The sequence below is a fragment of the Lepisma saccharinum genome, chromosome 30 (assembly GCF_977018435.1).
Source record: "Lepisma saccharinum chromosome 30, izLepSacc3.1, whole genome shotgun sequence".
NCBI lineage: Eukaryota > Metazoa > Arthropoda > Insecta > Zygentoma > Lepismatidae > Lepisma > Lepisma saccharinum.
The window spans coordinates 44,061,018-44,083,485 of record NC_139258.1 but is presented as its reverse complement, the minus strand read 5'-3'; the positions used below and the strand labels follow the sequence as shown (position 1 = coordinate 44,083,485).

Here is a 22,468-nt window from a genome sequence, read left to right as displayed (position 1 = left end):
CTGTTAATATAGCTGGGAAATAGGCAACTACTTACAAGATAAAACATTATCTATTCATGACTGCGGTTGTAATCAGTCTTTACATATTTTTTCTTTATCGTTGTGACAGTAGTACAAAGATATAGCAATTCCAGCACACAGTTCTATAATTCATTTTTGGCTTATGCAATTATCCTGGAAAGCACACCCGTTTGCACATGCACTTACCACTTGTATTTTAAGCTGTATGCAATAGACCCATCTCATTAAGCACGTGTTGTTAGCGTGCTTGGTTAAAGAAAAAAAATAATATTTACTTTAGGTAAACCAAAAAAATTACAATTATCACCCTAAAATTGGAAATCATTATTCAGTATTTTTTGTACATATCAAGACACATACATTACTGCCATTTTGCAATATATGTGCAACTTTACATTTTACATTAAGAAAATAATACAAAATTATATGGAAACAATATTTAAAAAAAGAAAAATTCATAATAAATTCAAAATACAATTTTGTTTCCCAACAAGTCAAACTATAACTGAAGAGCTTCTTTCCAAAGTGATGTATCTCAATTTTAAAATTTTCTCCTTTCTGAGGTACCTGTTGTTTATGTTGTCATTTTATCAGATTTTAGGTTTTTAACCTATTTTCCCTTTGTAGATAAATAAGAAATAAGTTACATCAAAGTTTCATGACAGAACACAACTGATGGGAGTTTTATAGTACCTAAAATAACCTATTTTGCCAGTTAGAATCTATTGTAGGTTTTTCAGAATTTTCATGTCATACCAAGGTATTATCTCAGTTTGATACTAAAAAATCAATGACTAATGAATTTCAAAGATATTTTCTGTTGATTTCCCTCCCTCCAAGTCTACGATGTGTTTTCAATGCTCTAAACAAAGCAAAATATCTGACGCCACTGTTATCTGCATGGACCAAAGTGCTCACTCTCGCATCAGTTCGGTGTTTTGTGGCATTCATGATGATCTCACAGAAAAAAGGCTGAGTTTGACGGTGGATAACATGAAAAAGATTGTTATGTATTCAAAGTGGCCTCTGTGCGATTCCAGTGCATCCAAGAATTCTAACTCAATTCAATGAATTATATATAAATTCTTAATATTGAATTTAAGGAGTGGAGTTTACATTTGCCATTTTACATACTCGACTAGAAATACAGATCTACAAACACAAATCAAATGTTACAGGATGAAAAAGAAAGTTAACTGTGCACAAATTTCAAACTAAAATTTACCTAGTCATCACGAACATATCTTGCAATGATTCTCCATCTGCCAGATAGATTGTTCTACAAATGACGCTAACGAAGTAAAGAGACTGACAGAATTCTGGTTTTACACACAGCTTTCTTTTCTTTTCCTTCCTCGATAAAAACAAAAGTTAAACTGTGAAAAACTTGCCTTAGGTCATTTATAATTTTGCATAAATTCAATGGGACTTGGATTAACAAAAGCAGCAATTTTTCAAGTCCATGCAGAAAACTTCACACATAATTGCTGGATTTAAAGGAATTCCCAGTTAGTAGCCACCCTGCTATTGTGCAGCAAATAATTCATACAAATTCATTCTTTATAGTATTGCAACAATTTGTGTTTAATTTTGAGAATGATGCATACAAATGAAAATTTGGTCAGAAAATTATTATTTGGTGGTGTATATCCATATTAAAATTTCTTACGGTTATTTTGAAATTTTACTTTTGACGATTGTACCTGATCAATATTTTTCAAGAATTATGAAGTGGGATAAGTTTTCTTTGGAACCTATTTCAGGACTTTTTGTGTCTCATTTAAGATCTTTAGAACCTATTTTAGGAACCTGAAAGCACTTTTTAGAACCTAAAAATCCTAAGTCTATGATTTTTTTTACTGAAACTTATTTTCGAGGGAATACATCACTTTGGAAACAAGTTCTTCAATTAGGCTTTGAATTTAACCTTATGAAGTTAAATATAATCATGATCTCGTAGAGCAGGGTTGTTTCCAAAAAATTTTTGGATTGCCAGTCTTTCCCTAATCCCTACGGCAGCAGCATCATTGTTAATTGCATTGTCATCATTGCGTTGTTGGGGCACATTCACCCTAGGTTCACGCAATATGTCTCCTTCTGTAATGCATATATTATGCATCACAGCACATGCTGCAATGACAAGAGGAGCTTTTCTTACATGCACTTCCCGAGCCTTTGTAAAAATGGAGCGCCATCTCACCTTAAGGAGCCCAAAAGCTCTTTCTACAACACTTCTTGCCCTTGCATGGCATTGATTAAATACTGCTTGATAGTGTGCTCTGAAGGGTTCTTTATAAGGTGTTATTATTGATATCGGATTAGCAATGCATGGAAACGCACTATCAGCAAGCAGGAAGTGTCCCTCTGGTGGAAAGTTCCCATTTCTATATAATGGACTCAATCGCAAGACACGCGCATCGTGGACAGAGCCTGGATATCCAGTGAATATATCAATGAACTTCATGCTAGGATCACAAACACCTTGTAAGTGCATGGAGTAATATAGCTTTCTATTGATGTAGTCGTCGTGAAGCCTTTTGGCACAGATAATTCTGATGTGGCAACCATCTAATGCACCAGCTGCCTGCCGGAATATATCAGTCCTCCCCAGCAAACAAAATCTCTCTCCTACTGCATTCAATTCATCTTGGGTTGGCAGACATACCACACGTGGTAACAATACAGAAACCAGGTGCAGCATTCTCTTAACAATGTCATGCACTGATTGTCTGGCCATGTTAACAACTGCTGCAACCACCCGGTAAGAAGTTCCAGTAGCGAGCCAGAAAAGGAACACCACTGCTTCAATGTCTCTGCTCCATCCGTGCCTCTTGTTTTGCCCCAGCTGGATGACAAATCTCCGGAATGATCTAAGTGACACTCTAAGATGAATCCTGCAGCTATGATTATCTTCTTCTCCCAGGATGCTTTGCAGTAAGTGGTTATTTTCTCTAATCACTGCATACGGCATCCGTCTTCTATGTTCCTGTAAAAAACACTCTCAATAAGTACTTTACACACTGTAGCAAGATGAAACTGATAAAAAAATAGAATACATTAAAACTATCTCTAATTGCTCATACTAAAAGTGTATCCCTTTTACAAACTTTTCCAGAACATCTGTTTAGGACTTAAATAATGATGTAGGAAACTTGTAAGTGTGGTTAAAATAAAAGTTCTAACCATAAACTCTGAGTGTGAAGAAAATGAGAAGATAAATTCAGTTCTTGTATAGTAACTCACAGGTGAATACAAATTCGGACTTCAAAACACACTGCATGTTTCAAATATATATTTTGGGACAAGAGGGCATTCAACAGCATATAAAGCACATTTTGATTTTTGAATGATTTGGATTACTTTGAATTTCTGCCACTTTTGGCAAATCACAAAGGCGAGGATGTGTGATAATATGGTGAAATTGATGTAGGGTCACTCTCAAAGAAAATCCAAACCTGGATGCTGCGCTAATCACTCCCGTATGGAGGCCATCACTAATGTTTCCAGATCACTTATAAGAGAAAAGTAGGACATGCTGCCCCAAAATGTAGAAATTTAAGTAAAAATGTAAGACACAAATATTCACAAAATTATTATTTTTGGAATAAAAAAAATTCCAAACTTGTCATCAATACTAAACAATACACATCTTTACTCTCAGAGGAGTAATTTATTTTCAAAATTCAGCTTTAGTCAAAATGACGGAGCGAATTTACAATACCGGAAATATATTAAAATTCGGCATACTCACTAATTTTGGCCTCGTAATCATGAATCTGCAGTTAAAATTTGGTGGTCACGTCTAGAAATTGCAAAATAAGCCGAAATAAGTCTGTCCGTGAACGGAGTAAACACCCTTGATTTATGAAGAAAACAACAGCAATGATTAGCATTTCAAAAGTATGTTTATGATGACCCTGAATTTTAACTATGCTTGCCTAACCTAACCTTACTGTGAGTGGTTCGTGGGGCAAACATTTTTTCCACCTTATGCAAGATGCCATTTTCTCAGACAGCGTAACGAATAGCAAACTTCACTTGTTCACATCATCAAACATGGCCACCATATTAGTGTATCGACAATCATAGCGGTAATATCTGCATGTAATTTTGCAATTTCTAGATGTGAGTGCCAATTTTTAACTGCAGATTCGTGATCACGAGGCCAAAATTAGTGAGTATGCTGAATTTCAAAGCAATCTAAGATATTTTCCGGTATTGTAAGTTTATACCAAAATGACTTATAAAACTCTGAACACTCAAGCAAACTCTGAAATTATACTGGGTCCTAGGATAGTGTGATAACTTCTTTGAGCTCCACGGGAGAGGGTTCCAATCCTGACCTTGACATATGTATTCTTAGTAAGTGTTCATCAATTTCATCACATCATTCATTCTTATCGTCGCAATTAGGCAAAAGTGCAAAAAAATGACATAAAATAACGCAATTTGGTACCCTTGACCCTCGGTACCCCCGGGAGAAAGTAAAATATTTTGCAAGGTTTGTTAAGATCTTTGTTTATGAATGTTTTCAGTTGATTTTTGCTTGTGGAAATGTGGGTAATTATGCGATATAGCCCGAACACCTCTCACTCATTTATTTTGTTCATTTTAGCATTGATACTTACATATTCTGCATTGCGGAAGATTCTTTGAGGTGAAGTTATGCCTTTTTCCATAAAATAGTGTCAACTTTTCATGTTACGTGTCATTATTTGTCCTCCTTGTTCCGCTTGGTAACAGAATATGGTGTGCACTCGTCATGGATCATGCATGGTGAAGTTTACAGTTTCCGCGAAAGAAAATACCTCGAAGAACTTCGACAATGCAACAGAAACTGATTTCAGTAAGTAGTTTCTCCTGTAAATTTGAAGAAATCCGTTCGGGCTATATCGCATATTTAGTGCAAAAAAATGACATAAAATAACTTAATGTGGTACCCTTGACCCTCGGTACCCCCAGGAGAAAGTGAAATATTTTGCAAGGTTTGTTAAGATCTGGTTGTTTATGAATGTTTTCAGTTGATTTTTGCTTGTGGCAATGTATTATTGTGAAGAAAAGTAAGCATGTTACCTTAATGTGCTACTTTACCATGTTGCAAAACAGCACGAAGGTTTCGTGCAAGTCAATCTAGCATCAAAAACTACTTTCCACAACAGCAGCCATTATTTTACGAAGTTAGGTTAGGTTTCGTATTGATTAGTTACTTTTAACGTATTATTTCGCTATTTTAGTGGGAATACAAACAGTTTTTACTAACAAAAATCGGCGAAAATACTACGAAATTGCGTGTTTTATCTTACGTGTGACATTCTTTGGCTTTCCTAATGCTCGACCCTCTTTTACATTAAAACATTGAAATCTGCCGATTAAAGAAAAATTTGACGTGATTATCGAGGGGCTACAGCGGGTAAACGGCCCCCGTTTTATCAATCAATCGATTTAATCACTCAGCCAGAGAGGTCTTTGTTCTAAAACCACACACTATTTTTGCAATGTGTGAATCAAAATGTTCAACTGAAACAGGGATTTTCGGTTACGGGTGTGATACTCGGTGGAGGCGCATGGTAGTTTGGATTCCACTTTAAACTGTAGGTCCAGCCAGTTAGCCTTTGTTCACAAAAAACTGAACACAAAGTACACATGCTTTTAAAACTCACAATTGTAGGTCCATATTTTGATTAAAATAACTAAATTCACATCTATACATCTTGCATTTTTCTTCTTATTGAAGTGTCTCCCATTTATGTAACTTAGCATTGTATGACGTTTTCCATACCCAAGGAAATAAATAATTTATTATTATAACAAATTTCATACTTACTCGTTCCAACTCTTCCAGCTGAAGAATGATCCCTAGTATTTCTATAATCGCCCTATGAATTCGACGTAGGTTTTGCTGATTTCTTATAAATTGCATAATCATAAGAAAGATAATGTTTCTCTCTTCTTGTGGGCGCTCGTTTTCCATCGCTTTCACACGGATTAGGATCTCTTTATTCTTTTCGCCTTACGTACAACTTAAACAAATCAATGGCTCCCGGACAAAGCAATTCAACTGTTTCATCTGTCTGCCATCTAGTAGTACACGATAGAAACTCCTTTCCAATTCGGACAACGGAACGTTGCATATGAGGGACAAATAGGCGACACGACGGAGTTACATGCCAATCCGGACGGCGAAATTTCTTTTTCCACATAGGACAGGACTAGCGCCGGAAGTGAGAATGAAATCCTGATTAAGGGGCCTCGCGCAATCGTCATGTAAACAAATGAAGATCAGTTACCGGAGTGTGTTGTTTGTTGTCCTATTCTGTATATTAATTGAATATACGTTAATTATAAAGAAGAGTGTGAATAATTTGTCGGATTGATATCATTTTCCGATGAGATCCTTTTACAAACTCCCGAAAGTCAGTAGACGGTTTGAATCAATAATGCAATAACTGGAGTATAAAATTATGATATTGAAAACTGCAAGAGGAGCTGTGACTAAAGAAATGTCTGTAAGAGACTTCGCACAATGAAATCTAGCACCCAAAACGATATTCTACAACAGCAAGTATAATTTTACATAGTTACGTTAGGCTTGGTACCAATAGTTATTATCGACGTGTTCTTTTGCTATTTGAGTGTGCATACAAGGGTTTTAATAATAAAAAGCGGCGGAAACACTTCAAAGTGGCAGGTTTTTGCTTGTGGGTCGTACTTTATGATCGAATATCTCAGTTATATGTGTTTTCCGCGCGCTGCAACTAATATTATATTACGCAAAACATCAAAATCTATCGATTAATATAAATTTCAATGTAATTCTGGAGGGATATGGTGGGTAAACGGCCCCATGTGCTTTACACCTGCCATTCGTGTATCAAAATTTTGTTCAATACCGTTCTGCAGGTGCCATGATTGCCAAAATACTGCAATTTAAAGGTGTTGAAAAAATTACCAAAATTGCACATTTTGCACTCATACTTTCGTAGTTAGGTTATGTGGGTCAGGTTTTAGTTCTTTTAACATTTTTACATGCAATGACCCTGTTTAGAATTTGATGATAAATTACAGAACATAAAGTTAAAATGCCACTATGTCCATGATGAAAAGGACCAAAATATATACTTTAGGAAATGAGTTCATGTTAATGCTAGTATAAATTCTGCTTTTGGTAACAGTTAGATATAGTGAAAACAGATTTCTTCAAATTTACAGGAGAAATGACGGGAAAGTACTTACGGAATTAAGTTCCTGTGGACTTTTGGAAGCTGGGAATACTGTTCTTTCCATTTGTGCAACTTATTCGGCCGGTAAATAATGTCATTTTCGACATTAATGTATCTCCGTTGCACAATAGCTCGTGCCACCATTACCGTCGACTATGTGAATCAAATGTTCCGTGCATTCGAATATGTAACCCCCTGTCAGTGTAGCAACCATGCGGTCGTTTTACAAGATGACATGTGAGCATTTTTTTTCCAATTTAATATTGTTTGCCTAACCTAACTGGACCTAACCTAACCTTCCGTGAATGGTTTATGGATCAATGTTAGCCTAAAAACCATAATTTTTCGGTTAATAAGTGTTAGTGTAGCAACCACGCGGTAGTTTTACAAGATGACATGTGAGTTTTTTTCCCCAATTTAATTTTGTATGTTTGCCTAACCTAACTGAACCTAACCTAACTGAACCTAACCTAACCTTCCGTGAATGGTTTGTGGATACATTTTACCACATTTTGGTAACACTTTACTATACCAGAGACGGATTTCTTCAAATTTACAGGAGAAAGTACTTACGCAAATCATTTTCTGTAGCATTGTTGATGTTCGGTAATGTAGTTTTGATCCATTTTAATGCGAATGAATGTGGTTTTCTGCGAAAATCTCTTTCCGACGTGCTATTGGTGCTGCCGCCATTTGCTTTCTGAATGAGAGCACAATGTTCCATGTGTTTGATGACGTAAACGCCGTAGTCAGTGTTTCAACCCACGCCGTCTTTTCGCTATTAGATGACGTGTTGTTGTCCGTATATGCTAAATTGAATGAAAGGAGTGCTAATGGAACCTAACCTAACAGGCCTAACCTAACCTAGTAGGCATACCTCGTCCCTGTGATGGTTCGTGGGGCTATCATGAATTTTTGGGCTAACGTCAATGGTTTAATAATTACTCTTTATGTCAAAAATTAAACTTTTTTTCGTGAAAAACTTTCGTGAAGTGTTTTTAATTATTTTTTTTAATTTAGTTATTTTTTGGTGAACAAGGTTGCAACACTGCATTCACACTCCAAATCGACAAAACACTGGCACAACGCATGATGAACGGGTAAGCTATCGCCATATTGTGTGGAAATAAGGAAGAACAGTAAGTACTCGTTAATGTAAGAAATAGACATTATTTTCGTTAGAAATTCATTATGTTCCGCAATGCAGAATAGTACGTTAGCAATGTAAAAAAGTGCGAAATAAATCATTGACAGGTGTCTCTGGTATAGTAAAGTAGTACCTAAATTTTAGCTTAAAAACCTTTTGTGAATAATTTGTGTGGCATTTTTCGGTTCATAAGTTTGGAAACACTGCATATCAGCTGACGATAGACAACGTGAGTCAAGATTTGCCCACCATATTGTGTGTAACGAAAGTGAATTAGCAACGACCAATAAATACTTGTAATGTGAAAAATTACGCTTTCTTCAGTGAAAATAACATAATCCCAAGTTGAAAAATGTTCCGCTATGCATATAAGGTATATACATACAAATGTAAATAATTCGGAAATAAACGAGTTAAATGTGTTTTCACTATATCTAACTGGTACCCCGCTTTTTATTTCTGAAAATTTGATCAGGTGTACCAGATTTAGGCCTATGTAATAGATGTAATATTTGTAAAAGAAGAAAAACACCAATGAAGGCATGCAAGTAAATAAAAGAAAATAGAAATCCAACAACTTCAGATTTTTTGATTATTTTAAAAATTTTCATAGAATTCCCTCTTTACCTACAATTGGACCTAGGTTTTCCTGTACCATGATAAATTTCCCTTCACATAACAACACTGTGTCTGCCAAGCACCCTGCAGGCCTCATGTTTTTAAATAACCACTCTCCTACTTTCTTTTCATCTTCCTCGCCTACAATCTGGGAGGAACCCTGGTCATCAGAATGGTGTGATGGAGACCAGTTTTTAAGTTATTTAAATAATTTACTTAAATTCTGGGCTAGCTTGTTTTCATAGTTTGCAGAATATATAATAAGCAATAAACCATACTTTAAAAGAAATACAATATGAAAAAAGTTGGTTTACTAGCTGTAAACGTGGTAATTGGAGAATGTGCCACTGTAATTTACATACACAGATATGGACATCCGAAGGGAGCCAAGGAAAATGACTGTCCACCTAAAAACTACATATTTCACACATAATTTCATTTGAGTCACGATAATTCATGTTATTTATTATAAATTTACTGAAGAAACGTGATAATTTCAGACTGAAATAGTGTTTTTTGAGGGGTAAAAATATTCCTCCCCCCCCACACCCCCTGGAAAAGATCCTGCAGATGTCCATGTACACAGAAGTAAGATAACTTATAGTAAACTTTATTTATATAAAAAGGCTGGGCAATACCAAATTCAAAAAGTTACATATATTTTCAACCAGAAATGGTGTATCATATACATAGCTTAAACAGTTTTTAAATATCAGTACAGTAAAGTGCTCCCCTGTGCTATGCACCATGCCATGATGGTGTATAGGGGGTGTGAGGTTAGGTCCCCACAATTTCTTGATCACAGCTGAAGGTGGGGATGATGTGATCAGCACGATGCTGCCTTTACCCCCCAGAGTTTTCTCTAGGTACCCACTTTATAGGATGCTGGGTGGGCACCGGGACTGCTTGAACAGGTGGAAAAAATCCTGGTTCTCCCCCGCCAGGGATCGAACCCGGGTCTCTCGCATGGTAGTCAGATGCCCTAATGACGGAGCTACCGCAACTACTTTTAAATATCAGTAAAGAAATTATATGGGCCATTCCTTGTCAGACCAATTTCAGAAAGTCTTGGATTTGGATGATGGTCCAGTTATGTCTGGAAAGGTTCTATACAAATATTAGGTTTCTCTGAGAAATAGTTCTAAAGCTATAGCCTGTGTAAGAAGGTGGTGCACAACAAAAATTGGGACCAATAAGTATTGTAGCTAACTGCAAGGTTCAATAACTTTGGAACTATTGATCAATCACAGCTTGTTTAGCAAATACAAAATCAAAATATGTGTTAAAAGGTCTTATATGCCATAACAGGCATATTTTGTGTGCATAAAGTTACAACTGTAATCCACCCAGGAACATGGTATTAATAGTATCCCTGATGTCAGCTGAATAGACACACATTAGGTTACTTCAATATCTATCACATATGGCTGAATCTACTAGAAATGGAAGAATCACTGAAAAGTGTAGCACAAAAAGGGTGATATCCAAGCCAAGTTAGACACACTATCTAATCAGACTTCTCCTTAATGAGTGACATAATACTAACTTGTTATTGCAAGGCATTAGTGTACAGTAAAGGTTTATAAACATGTATTGGGATAGGTGATGTAAACAAAGTTCTAAAAAATGTTTATTCGAAATCTTCATTGCCATGTGCCATGATCTCATAGGAAAATCATTTGTAAATGATTAAGCGTCAAAGGTGAACTAGAAAATGGATGCTCCGAACAGCAGTGGTTCTCTACATTTGTGAGCCCACAGCCCAGTAAATTCATATTTTCAAAGTTGATGCTCTGATCCCAACAATTTTTCACGCAAATATCAACCTATTTTTTCAACTTTATACATTAATTAATATGTACCCTTAAAATTTAACATTAATACATGAATTATGGAATATTCAAAGAGAGTATCAGGCCGTGTCCGAAAGATGCAAGACTGTACTTGAAGCGAGTATACTTCGAGAATGAACTTGCAGTGTGGTCTTGAAGGGGTTGACTGGAAGTGTAAATCTTTCAAACTGCACTTCGACTGCAGTGCCAAATACAATCACTAGATATAACCGAGAACACGTTGCTTTTCCACATTTTAAACACTTGTGTTTCACCACAGAAATCACATAGCAAATGTTCTTATACATACATTTCCACACATTTGAAGAACTGCAACAAACAACTTGCTGGCTTTCTACCTCTGCAATTTCATACAAATGAACAACAACTCCACTTGTCATGTGACCAAGCCTGTAACTTGGCATGCTCTGTCCTGTGGTCTCGATGCCTCATGAACTTGACACTTTCGAACTGCATTAGGTGACCACTTCTGTCGAGAAAATACTTCAAGTCTGCACTTTGTACCTTTCAGACACAACCTTAGTTCGATTATGTCTAGACTTGTTGACAAATATAGCATTTGCTTTAAACTTGATGACAACTGGATCTAATGGAATTTTTTACTTTCCTCTACCTAGTTTCATTAAATTAATTTTGTAAGTGCTGACTCTCAGTGGAATGTTCTATTTCGAACACCAAAAGAATTCCAATGAATCAGAATATTTGCACTTCAGTATATTTGTTAATTAAAATTGCTGTGCAAACTAAATTGTCCATGGTGTGTGTCTGGCAACCTCCAAATTTGGAGGTGGGAAGCTATGCATTTAGGTCGTTTGAGCTGTTATATCACATTTGTAATTCAAATTTCGAGGCTACACGAGTGACATTTCCCTGTCAGTGGGTTTGATTTCTCACCAGCACTGCCAAGAAAGAATGTCCTATTTATTATGTCCTGGTAGTTGCCAGCTTGGGCTAAGTCTGTTCACCCTTCTGACTCTGACTTGAGAACGACAAGTCCGTCAACCTCCAAATTTGGTCCCCGATTAGATCGTAGATCACTCACCACCACTGTCCCGAAAGGATTTTCTGTTATCGCAGTCAAACTCGAAACCAAAATTAATACATCATTCCAGGTGGTTTCCAGCTCGGTATGCAATTACAAACTTCTGGAGAACTTCTCACAGCCTGGTATAATTGATGCCAGGGCCTGGTAGTTCAAAAACACTGCTCTACAAGAATTACAATAACATGAAATTACCCCTAAATCTAATTGGAAATTTAATACAAAAGTGGAAAAACTGATTAGTCAGATGATCATGGACTTGGTAAATTAAAAGGGAGAACAAACTATGTCAATTATGACATTAAGGTGGAAGGAAATAAACACGGAATTCCATTAAAACACAAAAGACTCGCAAGACAGGGTGGCTACTCACCAGGAATTCCTTGAATTCTGGGACATGATGTAGCAGCCAAGAAACAGATGTGCATAGTGGTTCAGATAGAATTTTAACTCTAGCTTATCAAGGGAGAGGGGACATGCAGGCCCACCACAACTATTTTTTAGATTTTTCAACTGTTTAAAAATAAATTGCATTGTTCTCTAGGATGATAACAATATTTTTCTTCTGTATTACTTTTGCTCATAAAAATGTAAATGTAATGTAAATAGCAGGCAAAATGCACTTGGCCTATCAGGTGCCATCTTTGAATGTGTCTCATTCGAAACACTCATGCCTGTAATAGTGTACAATTGGTTGTTAATGATGGTAATTATTTTTCTTATTATATTTAAAAACAACTACACTTCTACAGACAAAAAAGGATTAATAAAAAATTATGGATTTTGTGAGTTTTATTGAGTGATAAAATATATGTGAAACACTCAGGCAATAATTGGTTATTATTTTTTATTAATGATAGTAATTCTTGTAATTATTATAATTAATATAGAACTGCATATATATGATCAGCAAAGGAAGCAGTGATTAAATAATAAAATGGTTTCTTAAATTCTAGTGATAAAAAGAAAAGTGTGTGTCTGTGAGCCACCCCCGATAGGTAATTTTTTTGTAGTACAGCAGAGGTAAGCTAGGGTTGAAACTAAACTTGTAGTCCTGATGAACACTCTGACCATGAAATTTACTTAAAACAAGTGGTTGGAAGTAGCATGCTACTTGTAGCATCACTACTGTAGCTAACTACAAAATTTGTAGCTGTAGCAAAGCTACAAAATTTGTAGCTGTAGCGAAGCTACAAAATTCCTGTAGTTGTAGCGAAAATTTCACTACAGCTACATTTCTTCACAGCATTTTGAGGTAAATTTTGAATGTAACAAGAGCGTAAAAAAATCTACAATAACACTTACTTTTGCAGGATGTTCATAAAGACAAAGTCCATTACATGTAATTATGGATAATCTAGATTATAAATATCTCGATATCACAGATTATAGACATCCATGTATCTGAATAATTCTAATAACCAGATAACTAACTAGCATATTATAGGAATATATTCCGGCTAACAGCTATGTTTTTTTGAGCTGCATCACTATTTTGAGGAAAAATGTGCCTCATTTGCACCACCCCCGAAGCAAATCCTATGGATATCAATGGTGCAAGAGACTGCAAAATGTTATTAATTACTGTGTAAAACCACTTGCAGTACAAAAACGAACAATCCATTTTCCATTACAACGGCAAAGCAGTAGTGCCAGCAATGGCTCAGTAAGTTGACAGCATTGTTCATTGCCAGTATCTCGTATGTAGGATCTCACCAGCAACAAATTATTGATATAAGAACGATAGACATACACTTTCTGGAATTAAAATTATTTTCGTCATACTATTTGTTTAGAAATTTTAAAATTACAATATGTTTAGAACACTCAGGTTTACATATCAGTATCCTCAATACATTTTATGATATTGTAAAAAAGTACGTTCGAGTTATTGACTTTTCTGCAGAAACGACAATTTTCTTTAGTTAATATACAGTTTCCGAATTTATGTATTTTTCCTAGTTTTATGTCACTTTCCTGTAAGTTTCGCTAATCATTGCTTGTTGTGAGAATGAGGAAGAATGATGAATGAAGATGAGCAGTTTGGGGAATTGAGGAGCAGGAGGATTCTATCCTCCCAACTAGGCATCTTGCCTAGTTTTTTTTTGAGTCTACTTTATTCACATATAAGTTAATCAAGACTGGATCCGAAACAGTATGTGCCTCTGTTGGGTATTGAACCTGGGGCTCTTTCATTACAAGGTGACAAAAGTTTCCACTGTGTCTTCAGGGAAGCATTCCCAACATGAAAACTCACATAAAGCATTGCTCCACCTGTTTTGCATTTATTCCATAGAAGAATACACCAGCTATTGCAAAGGTTCGAGCAAATATCTCCCCCCAAACAATTCATTTTGTTTAAGGGATAAGAAAATAAAACTGATAAATATCAATTTTTTATTTTTTCCCCATTTTGCAAAACACATTATAGTTAATTTCAATACATATGATAAATTTCAATTAATTTTTAAAAAGTAATCAATGAAAAATATTTTTGTTATGCTTCTTGAGAACATGCACATATGTAAAACCTCGTTTCATTAATCTTCCATGTGGACAGGAGGAATATTTAATAAGAGAAATGATTGATCATTACATAGTTTACCCTCCAATTATTGTTCCTTAATATTCTCAAGAAAAATATGTTGATATGTAAACATAAATAATCCTACCAAAATTTATTTGTGTATAGCTGTAATCATTAATTTCAGTAACACTGTAATTGGAATGCTCATATATCAAATTTGAAATTATATACCACTTACGTAGGTATGATATTCTGAAACATTATAGTAAAAATAAATAGCTGAAGTAACACTGCTATGAAAGTTATCGAATGATGGTAATCATGATAATAAATAACAATCTATTTTCCAGTAAGTACAACTATCATACTATGGGCTTCTCTTGAATATCCATATGATTGTTTAATTTTTTATGCAGGAGTAGCGCAAAAGTAGCGAGCTACTTTTGGGTAAATGTAGGTGTAGCAAAGCTACATTTTGGAAGAGTAGCTGTAGCGAAGCTACTTTTAAAATGTAGCATTCTGATTACTGCTTAAAACTACCTTTCACATGTTTGTGTCTCAATTTAAATATTGAAACAAATGTTAATATCAAACTATTCGATTATTTCGGAACTGTTTCACTGTTCACAACACATATTACGTAAATGTTTGTATATATCCTGTTTAATAGACCTTTGAGATGGAAGCGACACGTGGCTCCTGCAAACCAACCCTTAGAAGTAAATGCAGCATTTCGAACCAAAGGATGATTCCATGTGAAATCATCCACAATTTTGTGAAAATGTCACCCACCATCCCCGATTTTGATGAAATTCGGTATATTTATAGCATTTTTAATGCTAATTACAAAAATGACAACTTTTTCTAGATTGGTCAAGGGGTTCAGAAGTTATGTGCTCTTTAAAATCTCTGTGTACGCCACTTGCTGCTCCACCTTGAATGACACACAATAGGTTATAAATGATGGTATTTCCCTCAGCTTTGCCGTAAAAAACTTCAAGTTTTTTTTTTTTTGTTTAGAATTTTGTAGGCTTTCATCTAAATATGGTTTCAGATGAGTGTATCAATAACCATGTATTTTTATGTATACTTTCATGTGTCTGTTTAGAATAAATAACTAACTTCAATAGTGAATTTTGTGCAATGCCCCCCCCCCTTCATTTTCCCACCAATTTTATATGTGGGTAGCTCAGTGTGTGCACTAATGCCTGATGGAGAAATTGGGATGGGCATTTCAGAGACAGGGTGATAAAAAAAAAATCATTTGCATCAATGACATTAAAAGTTAATCTTATTAAAAATGCTTATTGACATTTGATTGACATTGAAGGGGGGGGCATTGCACGAAATTCGCTATTGAAGTAAGTAATTTATTCTTCTAAAAATTACATGAAACTATACATAAAAATACATGGTTATTAATACATTCATCTGAAACCTTAAATGAAAGCTTACACTATTTTTAACAAAAGAAAAGAAACTTGAAGTTTCTACAGCAAACCTGAGGGAAGATACTATCATTTATAACCTAATGCATGTCATTCAAAGTGGAGCTGCAAGTGGCGTACACGGAGATTTTAGAAAGTGTGTTAGCTTCTGAACCCCTTGACCAATCTAAAAAATATTGTCGTTTTTGTAATCAGAATTAAAAATTGTATAAGTATACTGAATTTATTCAAAATCGGGGATGGTGGGTGACATGACCTGGATGAATTGACATCGAATGACCCCGAAGCAAGTGTCACTTGTTACTTGGCCTGTAGTATTTTCTCAGGGAACTTTCAGACCGAAGCAACAAGTGACATGTGTCACTTGGAAGCAGACTCTCAGTAAACCATTCAACCTTTTGAAATAAAGTGCGACAACGAGGTAAACATGTCACTTGCATGTTGCTCGGACTACACTGTTTTCTCAATGGCATGCATCGTGCCGCTTCAGTCTGTTGTTCTTACATGCACGGTGAATGTTTTGCTTTATACTGAAGGAGACTGTGTCGCTAGTCATCTGTGACTTCAGTCTGAAAGCTCCTTCAATGGCGCACATCATTTTACCTCGGTCTTGCTTGTGCATGCATGGTGGATGCTTGCTTACAGACTGAAGGGGCCAATGTCAGTTGTCATGGCCCCCCCCACTGTCATGTGTTGCTTCGGTCTGAATATTCTCTAAACTTAACAAGATTGTTAGCTACTTCATCAGACGTTAAGTTTAATTTAGCCTGTAAATCACAGACAACAAATTGCTAGTACTATTGTTGTAAAAAGGCCTGCTTTTTGATAGAAGTTTCCTTTTATAATCACGAATGGGCCTTTGGAGTAGAATAAATTACTAATGTTGCCTTGTAACAAGAAGGTTGAACCTCAGTGGTCAGAGTGCATCGGATCTCATTTCAATCTTTAGGTTCAGTCCAGAGTTCTAAAATAGGATTTTTTTGCTTGACATTTGCGACCAGTCTTATTTGCTTCTGCTTCAGTTTTAGTGCCAGTGTTTTTCAACTGCTGGGCCGCAAAAATCCATTGCACCCAGGGATTGACGACAAATTTAAATCTAATTTTATATTTGACAGTAAGTCTATACATAATTGAATCATGATTATGCCAGAGTTGATATATAAATATTAATTAAGGGTGCATATTAATTTCCATATAAACTTTAAAGATCAGAAATGTATTTATCAGTGAAATTGTTGGGATCAGGGCATCGACTTGTAAGAAATAAATTTACTGGGCTGAGGTCTCACAAATGTTGAGAATTTTGCAACAAGCAGCGAAAATACACCACTAGTTGCTCTGTGACCAGGGTTAGCAGCCATTTATCCAAATTATACATGATGTACTGGAAAGCCAGAACACAAAATTTACTGTAAAGAGATTTGATACTAGACTTTCTAAAGGTAGAGCAGTATTTTCTTTTTTGCTTCATGTACGTGTTCTTATAACAAATTCAAACATCGTAAATAGTATTTTACTGATCATGCTATTAGGTTATATTAAGAAACATACAAAACTACTCTAATTATGTGAATATTTTTATACTACATAGATTTATATAATAAGCCAACCAAAATATGAAGATAACACTCAGTAGGAACCGTTTCAACAATGTTTATGACTAGCTACGAATTTCATATTGTAAAATGTATTTTATATTTTGAAATGAGTGTCCACTTTTCAGTAGGCAGCTAAACAAAAACAATGAAACAGGAAAAATACTGCCAACTCCTGTATTTTCATTGATTTGACACACTTTTGTGAAAAAAGCCGCTGAAAAAACCTCAGGTTTCTTTTTTCAAGAAAACCATTTTTTCCCGACCATTTCCAATTCTAATTCTGCATGGATTTTTCTGTGCACGTGAAAATAGCAACTTTTGTGAATCAAAATTCCATTGAATTTATACATGTCTATAAATGCCCTGAGGCACGTTTTTCACAGTTCAGCTTTATTTTTATCAAAGAAGGAAAAGAAAGCTGCGTGGAAAATAGAACAGAATTCTCTCGATCAGTTTACTTTGTTATCCTTTGCAGAACAATCTATCTGACAGATGGAACATTATTGCAGATAAAATATCTCGGTTGATGTTAAATTGAGTTTGAAATTTTTATACAATTAACAATTTTTCATAGTTTAGTATATGCCGTAACATTTGTGATTTATGTTTGTAGATGCATTTCAAGTCCTAGTATGTTAAATGGCAAATGTAAACTCTGCACCATAAATTAAATATTTTTTTAAGTATGTACACCATTTAATTGAATTAGAATTTTTGGATACACTGGAATGACTCGGACCCTTTATATTGTTACTATATCTGTGTGTGGGTGGTGAGAGATGGTACGAGGGGTGATCAGGTTGCTCTGACCCTAACATAGAAAGAGCGGAAATAGGGTTTCAATTTATTTTTTATTTTTCAACATACTCCCCTGCAACTCCAATGCACTTCTCCCATCGGTGCTCCAACGCCTGGATACTTTGCAAAAAAACATCTTCCGACTGGTCCTCCAACCATGAGTCCACAGCCCTTATCACCTCAGAATCATCAGAAAATTTTTGCCCACGAATGTCATTCTTCAAATGTTTGAACAAATGGAAATCACTGGGGGCCAAATCTGGGGAATAGGGTGGGTGGGGCAGCAATTCGTACGATGCATCTGCGATAGCGGCCCTCGCAATGCGTGAGGTGTGGACAGGTGCATTGTCTTGGTGAAGGAGCACACCACGGGTCAACATCCCACGCCTCTTTATCTTGATGGAATCACGTAATTTCTTGATTAGGTCACTGTAGTATGTGCCAGTAATAGTTTGGCCTCTTTGTAGATAGTCCACAAGAAGGACACCCTTGCAGTCCCAGAAAATTGAGGCCATCACCATCTTGGCTGACGTTTGCACCTTGAACTTCTTCGTTGGTGGAGAATGTGGGTGTTTCCACTCCATGCTTTGTGATTTTGTTTCTGGGTCGAAGTGATGGACCCATGTTTCATCCATAGTTACAAATCGGGCAAGGAAATCGTCTATATCAGCACGAAACTTGCCAAGAAGTTCTTGACTGATGAGCACTCGGGTGCGCTTCTGATCTGGGGTGAGGTTTCGAGGGACCCATCTTGCAGCAATTTTTTTCATTTGCAATTCCTGGGTAATTATGTCTTGCACAGTGCCATATGACAGGCCACATATCTCAGCAACATGACGGATAGTGACTCGACGATCCTTCAGCACGATATCATGGACTTTGTTAATGTTTTCGGTTGTCATGGCGGTTTTTGGTGCTCCAAGTGCATGTTCATCCTCACACGACTCTCTCCCACAATTAAACTCACGACACCATCTCTTCACCATACTGTATGAAGAAGCAGTGTCCGCTAGTGTATCCACCAAGTCCTCATGAATTTTGGATACCGTCCACTTCTTCTTCACAAAATATTTGATCACCGCTCTCACCTCAGTTTTCTCCATTCTGGCACATTGACACAACTTCACTCAGTTAAACCCCTGTAAAAAGAAAACTGTACGCTACTCAGACTTGCAATTCAGAATGAAAGCATAAAAAGGATCACTAAACAATAACAAAATAAAAAATCAATCATAACGTAATTCCTTCTATGTTAGGGTCGGAGCAACCTGATCGCCCCTCGTACTAATTTGTAGGATTGAAATAGAGAGAACATCTATCTGCATGTATCTTTGAATTTTTGGAAAATTCACCTTTAAAACTGGGAATTATACTTGAATATTATCATGGTCCTAAAGTTGCCACCCTGCAAGATCACTTAAACAAAAAAAACAAATGTATTTTTGTTATTTAGTATCACTTTTGTCTATTCATGATGATGAGAATGAGTGATGATATGGTGAAGAGACAGTCACAAAGAACACCCATGTCCAGGCTGGGATTCGAAACCTGGGACACCCGCCATCATAGCACACTGTGGTCACCCGTTGCCACAGAGGTCAACTAATGAATACTATTTAGGAACAATACAGCAATAGAATTATCCATAGGCACCCAGAAAATTCAATAGTGGTTCTTTACAAACAATTTTTGTCTGACAAGGAACAAGGAAGAGCATGTTATGGTGAATGATAGAATGACTAAATATAATGAAGACAACACAGCTATGATAACACAGGTCAATACAAAAGAAGTAAAATAGAGGTTTGTGATAAGGGATGGAGTTAAATCCAAACTTAACAATTGTAATGTGGTACAAAGGTGCCTGCAGGATTTTTTCTCAGGGAGACTCAAAGTAAGATTTCATATCTTGACCCTCAGTTACAGAAGTTGTTACCTTTTCTTGTTATTATTATTTTATAAATTATAAAATAGAAATTGAGTGAAAATACCTTGGCGCTGTTGACAAATTCTGACTTGAGCCCACTATTTAAATAGAATTTGGATTCGCTTTGCTTCATTTCCATAAATATCTATCACTTTGATGATGAACAATTCTTTATCATTTTGAATTTTTTTATGATGCACATTGATATCAAGCAGAGAGCACTTAATCTGCTCTCCATTGTGGCACCAATGATCAATGTTTTTATGCATCAAAGGTTTCTATATAAAAGAAAAGTAATTCAAAATGACAGCGTGTGAATTGCCAACTTGGGGAAATGATTTTAGACTTTTCGAGATCCCGAGGAATCAAGAAATTCCGAAGGATTGTGTTGGGAAATGGTTATTTCTTGGTATTTTTTCTGCTAAAAGTGGCTAAAATTTTTTGAAATTAATGTTTTTTTATTCCAGAAGTGCAAAAACAATCGCTTAAGAGGGAGGGGATAGTGTGTAGAATTCAAGATTTTCACCGTGCTCACAAATTTTCTAAGTTTCCCAAAACATGATTGGGGAGGGAAATCCTATGATACGGAACTGATAAAATTTGCCATTTCTGGACCAGTTTTGGGATTGGAAACTTGCAAAATTTGTGAACATGGTGAAAATCTTGAATTTTACACATGTTCTCATCACAAATTTTTATCCTTGGACACCCCCAGTTATGGCAGTCAAATGTTCTTTCCTTATTTTGTTCGACATGGCAGTAATTGCTATAACTTACAGTTTGTAAGTCACAAAAAAATATTATTTATCATAAAATATCACCACTTGAATTACATGGTATTTTCTCTTATCTTGTAAGATCTTATCTTATTTTAGTAAAACAACATTGCAATGATGTTATTTTAGTTATGGTAAGGGCTGGACCCCGTGTAACGTGACAGGTGCAAAATAGCCTAGGTGCTGATGCACCATGATGATTTCAAATCAGTAGGTGATTCTGAAAGTATTTTGTGTGCAGATCACAGAAATGACATCCATTTTTTCCCAATCATGTCAGGATTTTTCAAAATTTCACAATTAAAATTCTCACATTCACCATTCCATTACACTTATTACAGAATGCAATAAACTAAATTTAAACACGGGAAATTTCGGTTGTTTACAAACCAATAGGCGATTCTGGAAGTATTTTGAATGCTGATGGCGGATATGACAAATTTCTTCCCATCATGTCAGATTTTTCTCCATGTCATTAGGTTCAATTAAGCGCCACCGTATTATAACATTCTGTTTTCAACACCTTCCCAAACACTCAATGTGTAAGGAGAAGAAAGTAACACATGCCAATAATGTTTTCTCTTTGGAGTTCTTCATCTTCTGTTTCATTTAAACATACGTGTGTGTGTGTGTGTATATATATATATATATGTGTGTGTGTGTGTGTGTATGAAGGAATTGGGAGCATAAAAATTGAAATCTCCATTTGTTAAAGCATAGCTCTGAAGCTCATTCACCCCAATTTCTACCGATGCAGAGTCGAGTAATAAGACATTTCCACTCGGCTCTGCACAGTCGGCAAGGCAACGGCCCTTACTAGCAGTGATTGCACCTCCACTATAACTTTCCACCAGCATCAAGGGATACCCCAGGTGAACATCTTGAGGTGCAAAGTCCACCACATCTCAAAGGACTTCTGAAGTATAAAATAAACCTGGAGATGGTAAATAGACACCATCGACACTGATTGACAAGATCACATCATCACGAGGTGGCAACAAGCATGTGGTACGATTGCAGCAGTCTGGACTACAGACCGTCAGAAGCGAAGAAGCCAGCCCAAGTCCGGAGAAGTAGCGGTCCAGCAATAAGCCACCACATCTCCTGCCGCCTCCTATCGCTGTCAACATCTAGGCTAGCAGTCTCCAGCATTCCCCGCCATCTCCAGTGCACCCATCTCTGCCCAACTGTCACCGATGCCAATAGCCAAATCATCAAGCAAGTGGTGAGTATCATTCAACCGACTAAGGCTCCCAACATCCTTAGTCCACACCATTCAGGGTAGAGGTGGTCAAGCGTGACCCAAATTGAAATCTTATGTTTATTTAATTGAGCTACGTCCCAGCGTGACTCAATCCCATATTTAACCCAATGTCACACTACAATATATATACATATGTGTGTGTGTGTGACACTCACACTCTTCAGATTGACCCTGCAAAAAAATAGTCCAATCTCATTAAAGAACGTTGCAGGAAAATATTTGTTGGTAT

General features: G+C 36.1%; 1 protein-coding gene across 1 annotated transcript; it reads right to left on the bottom strand.

Moving 5' to 3' along the window:
* Positions 1–382: 382 nt before the first annotated feature.
* LOC145981762 (uncharacterized) lies at positions 383–5,909 on the bottom strand. The gene is made up of 2 exons (XM_083115176.1): positions 5,846–5,909; positions 383–3,007 (listed from the first exon to the last, which is right to left on the bottom strand). The coding sequence occupies exon 2, from the start codon at positions 2,990–2,992 to the stop codon at positions 1,958–1,960; it is 1,035 nt and encodes a 344-aa protein (XP_082971302.1). The 5' UTR covers positions 2,993–3,007; positions 5,846–5,909; the 3' UTR covers positions 383–1,957.
* Positions 5,910–22,468: the final 16,559 nt, after the last annotated feature.

Coding starts and splice junctions, on each gene's coding strand:
- LOC145981762 (XM_083115176.1), bottom strand. CDS start 2,992: ATGCCGTATGCAGTGATTAGAGAAAATAACCACTTACTGCAAAGCATC.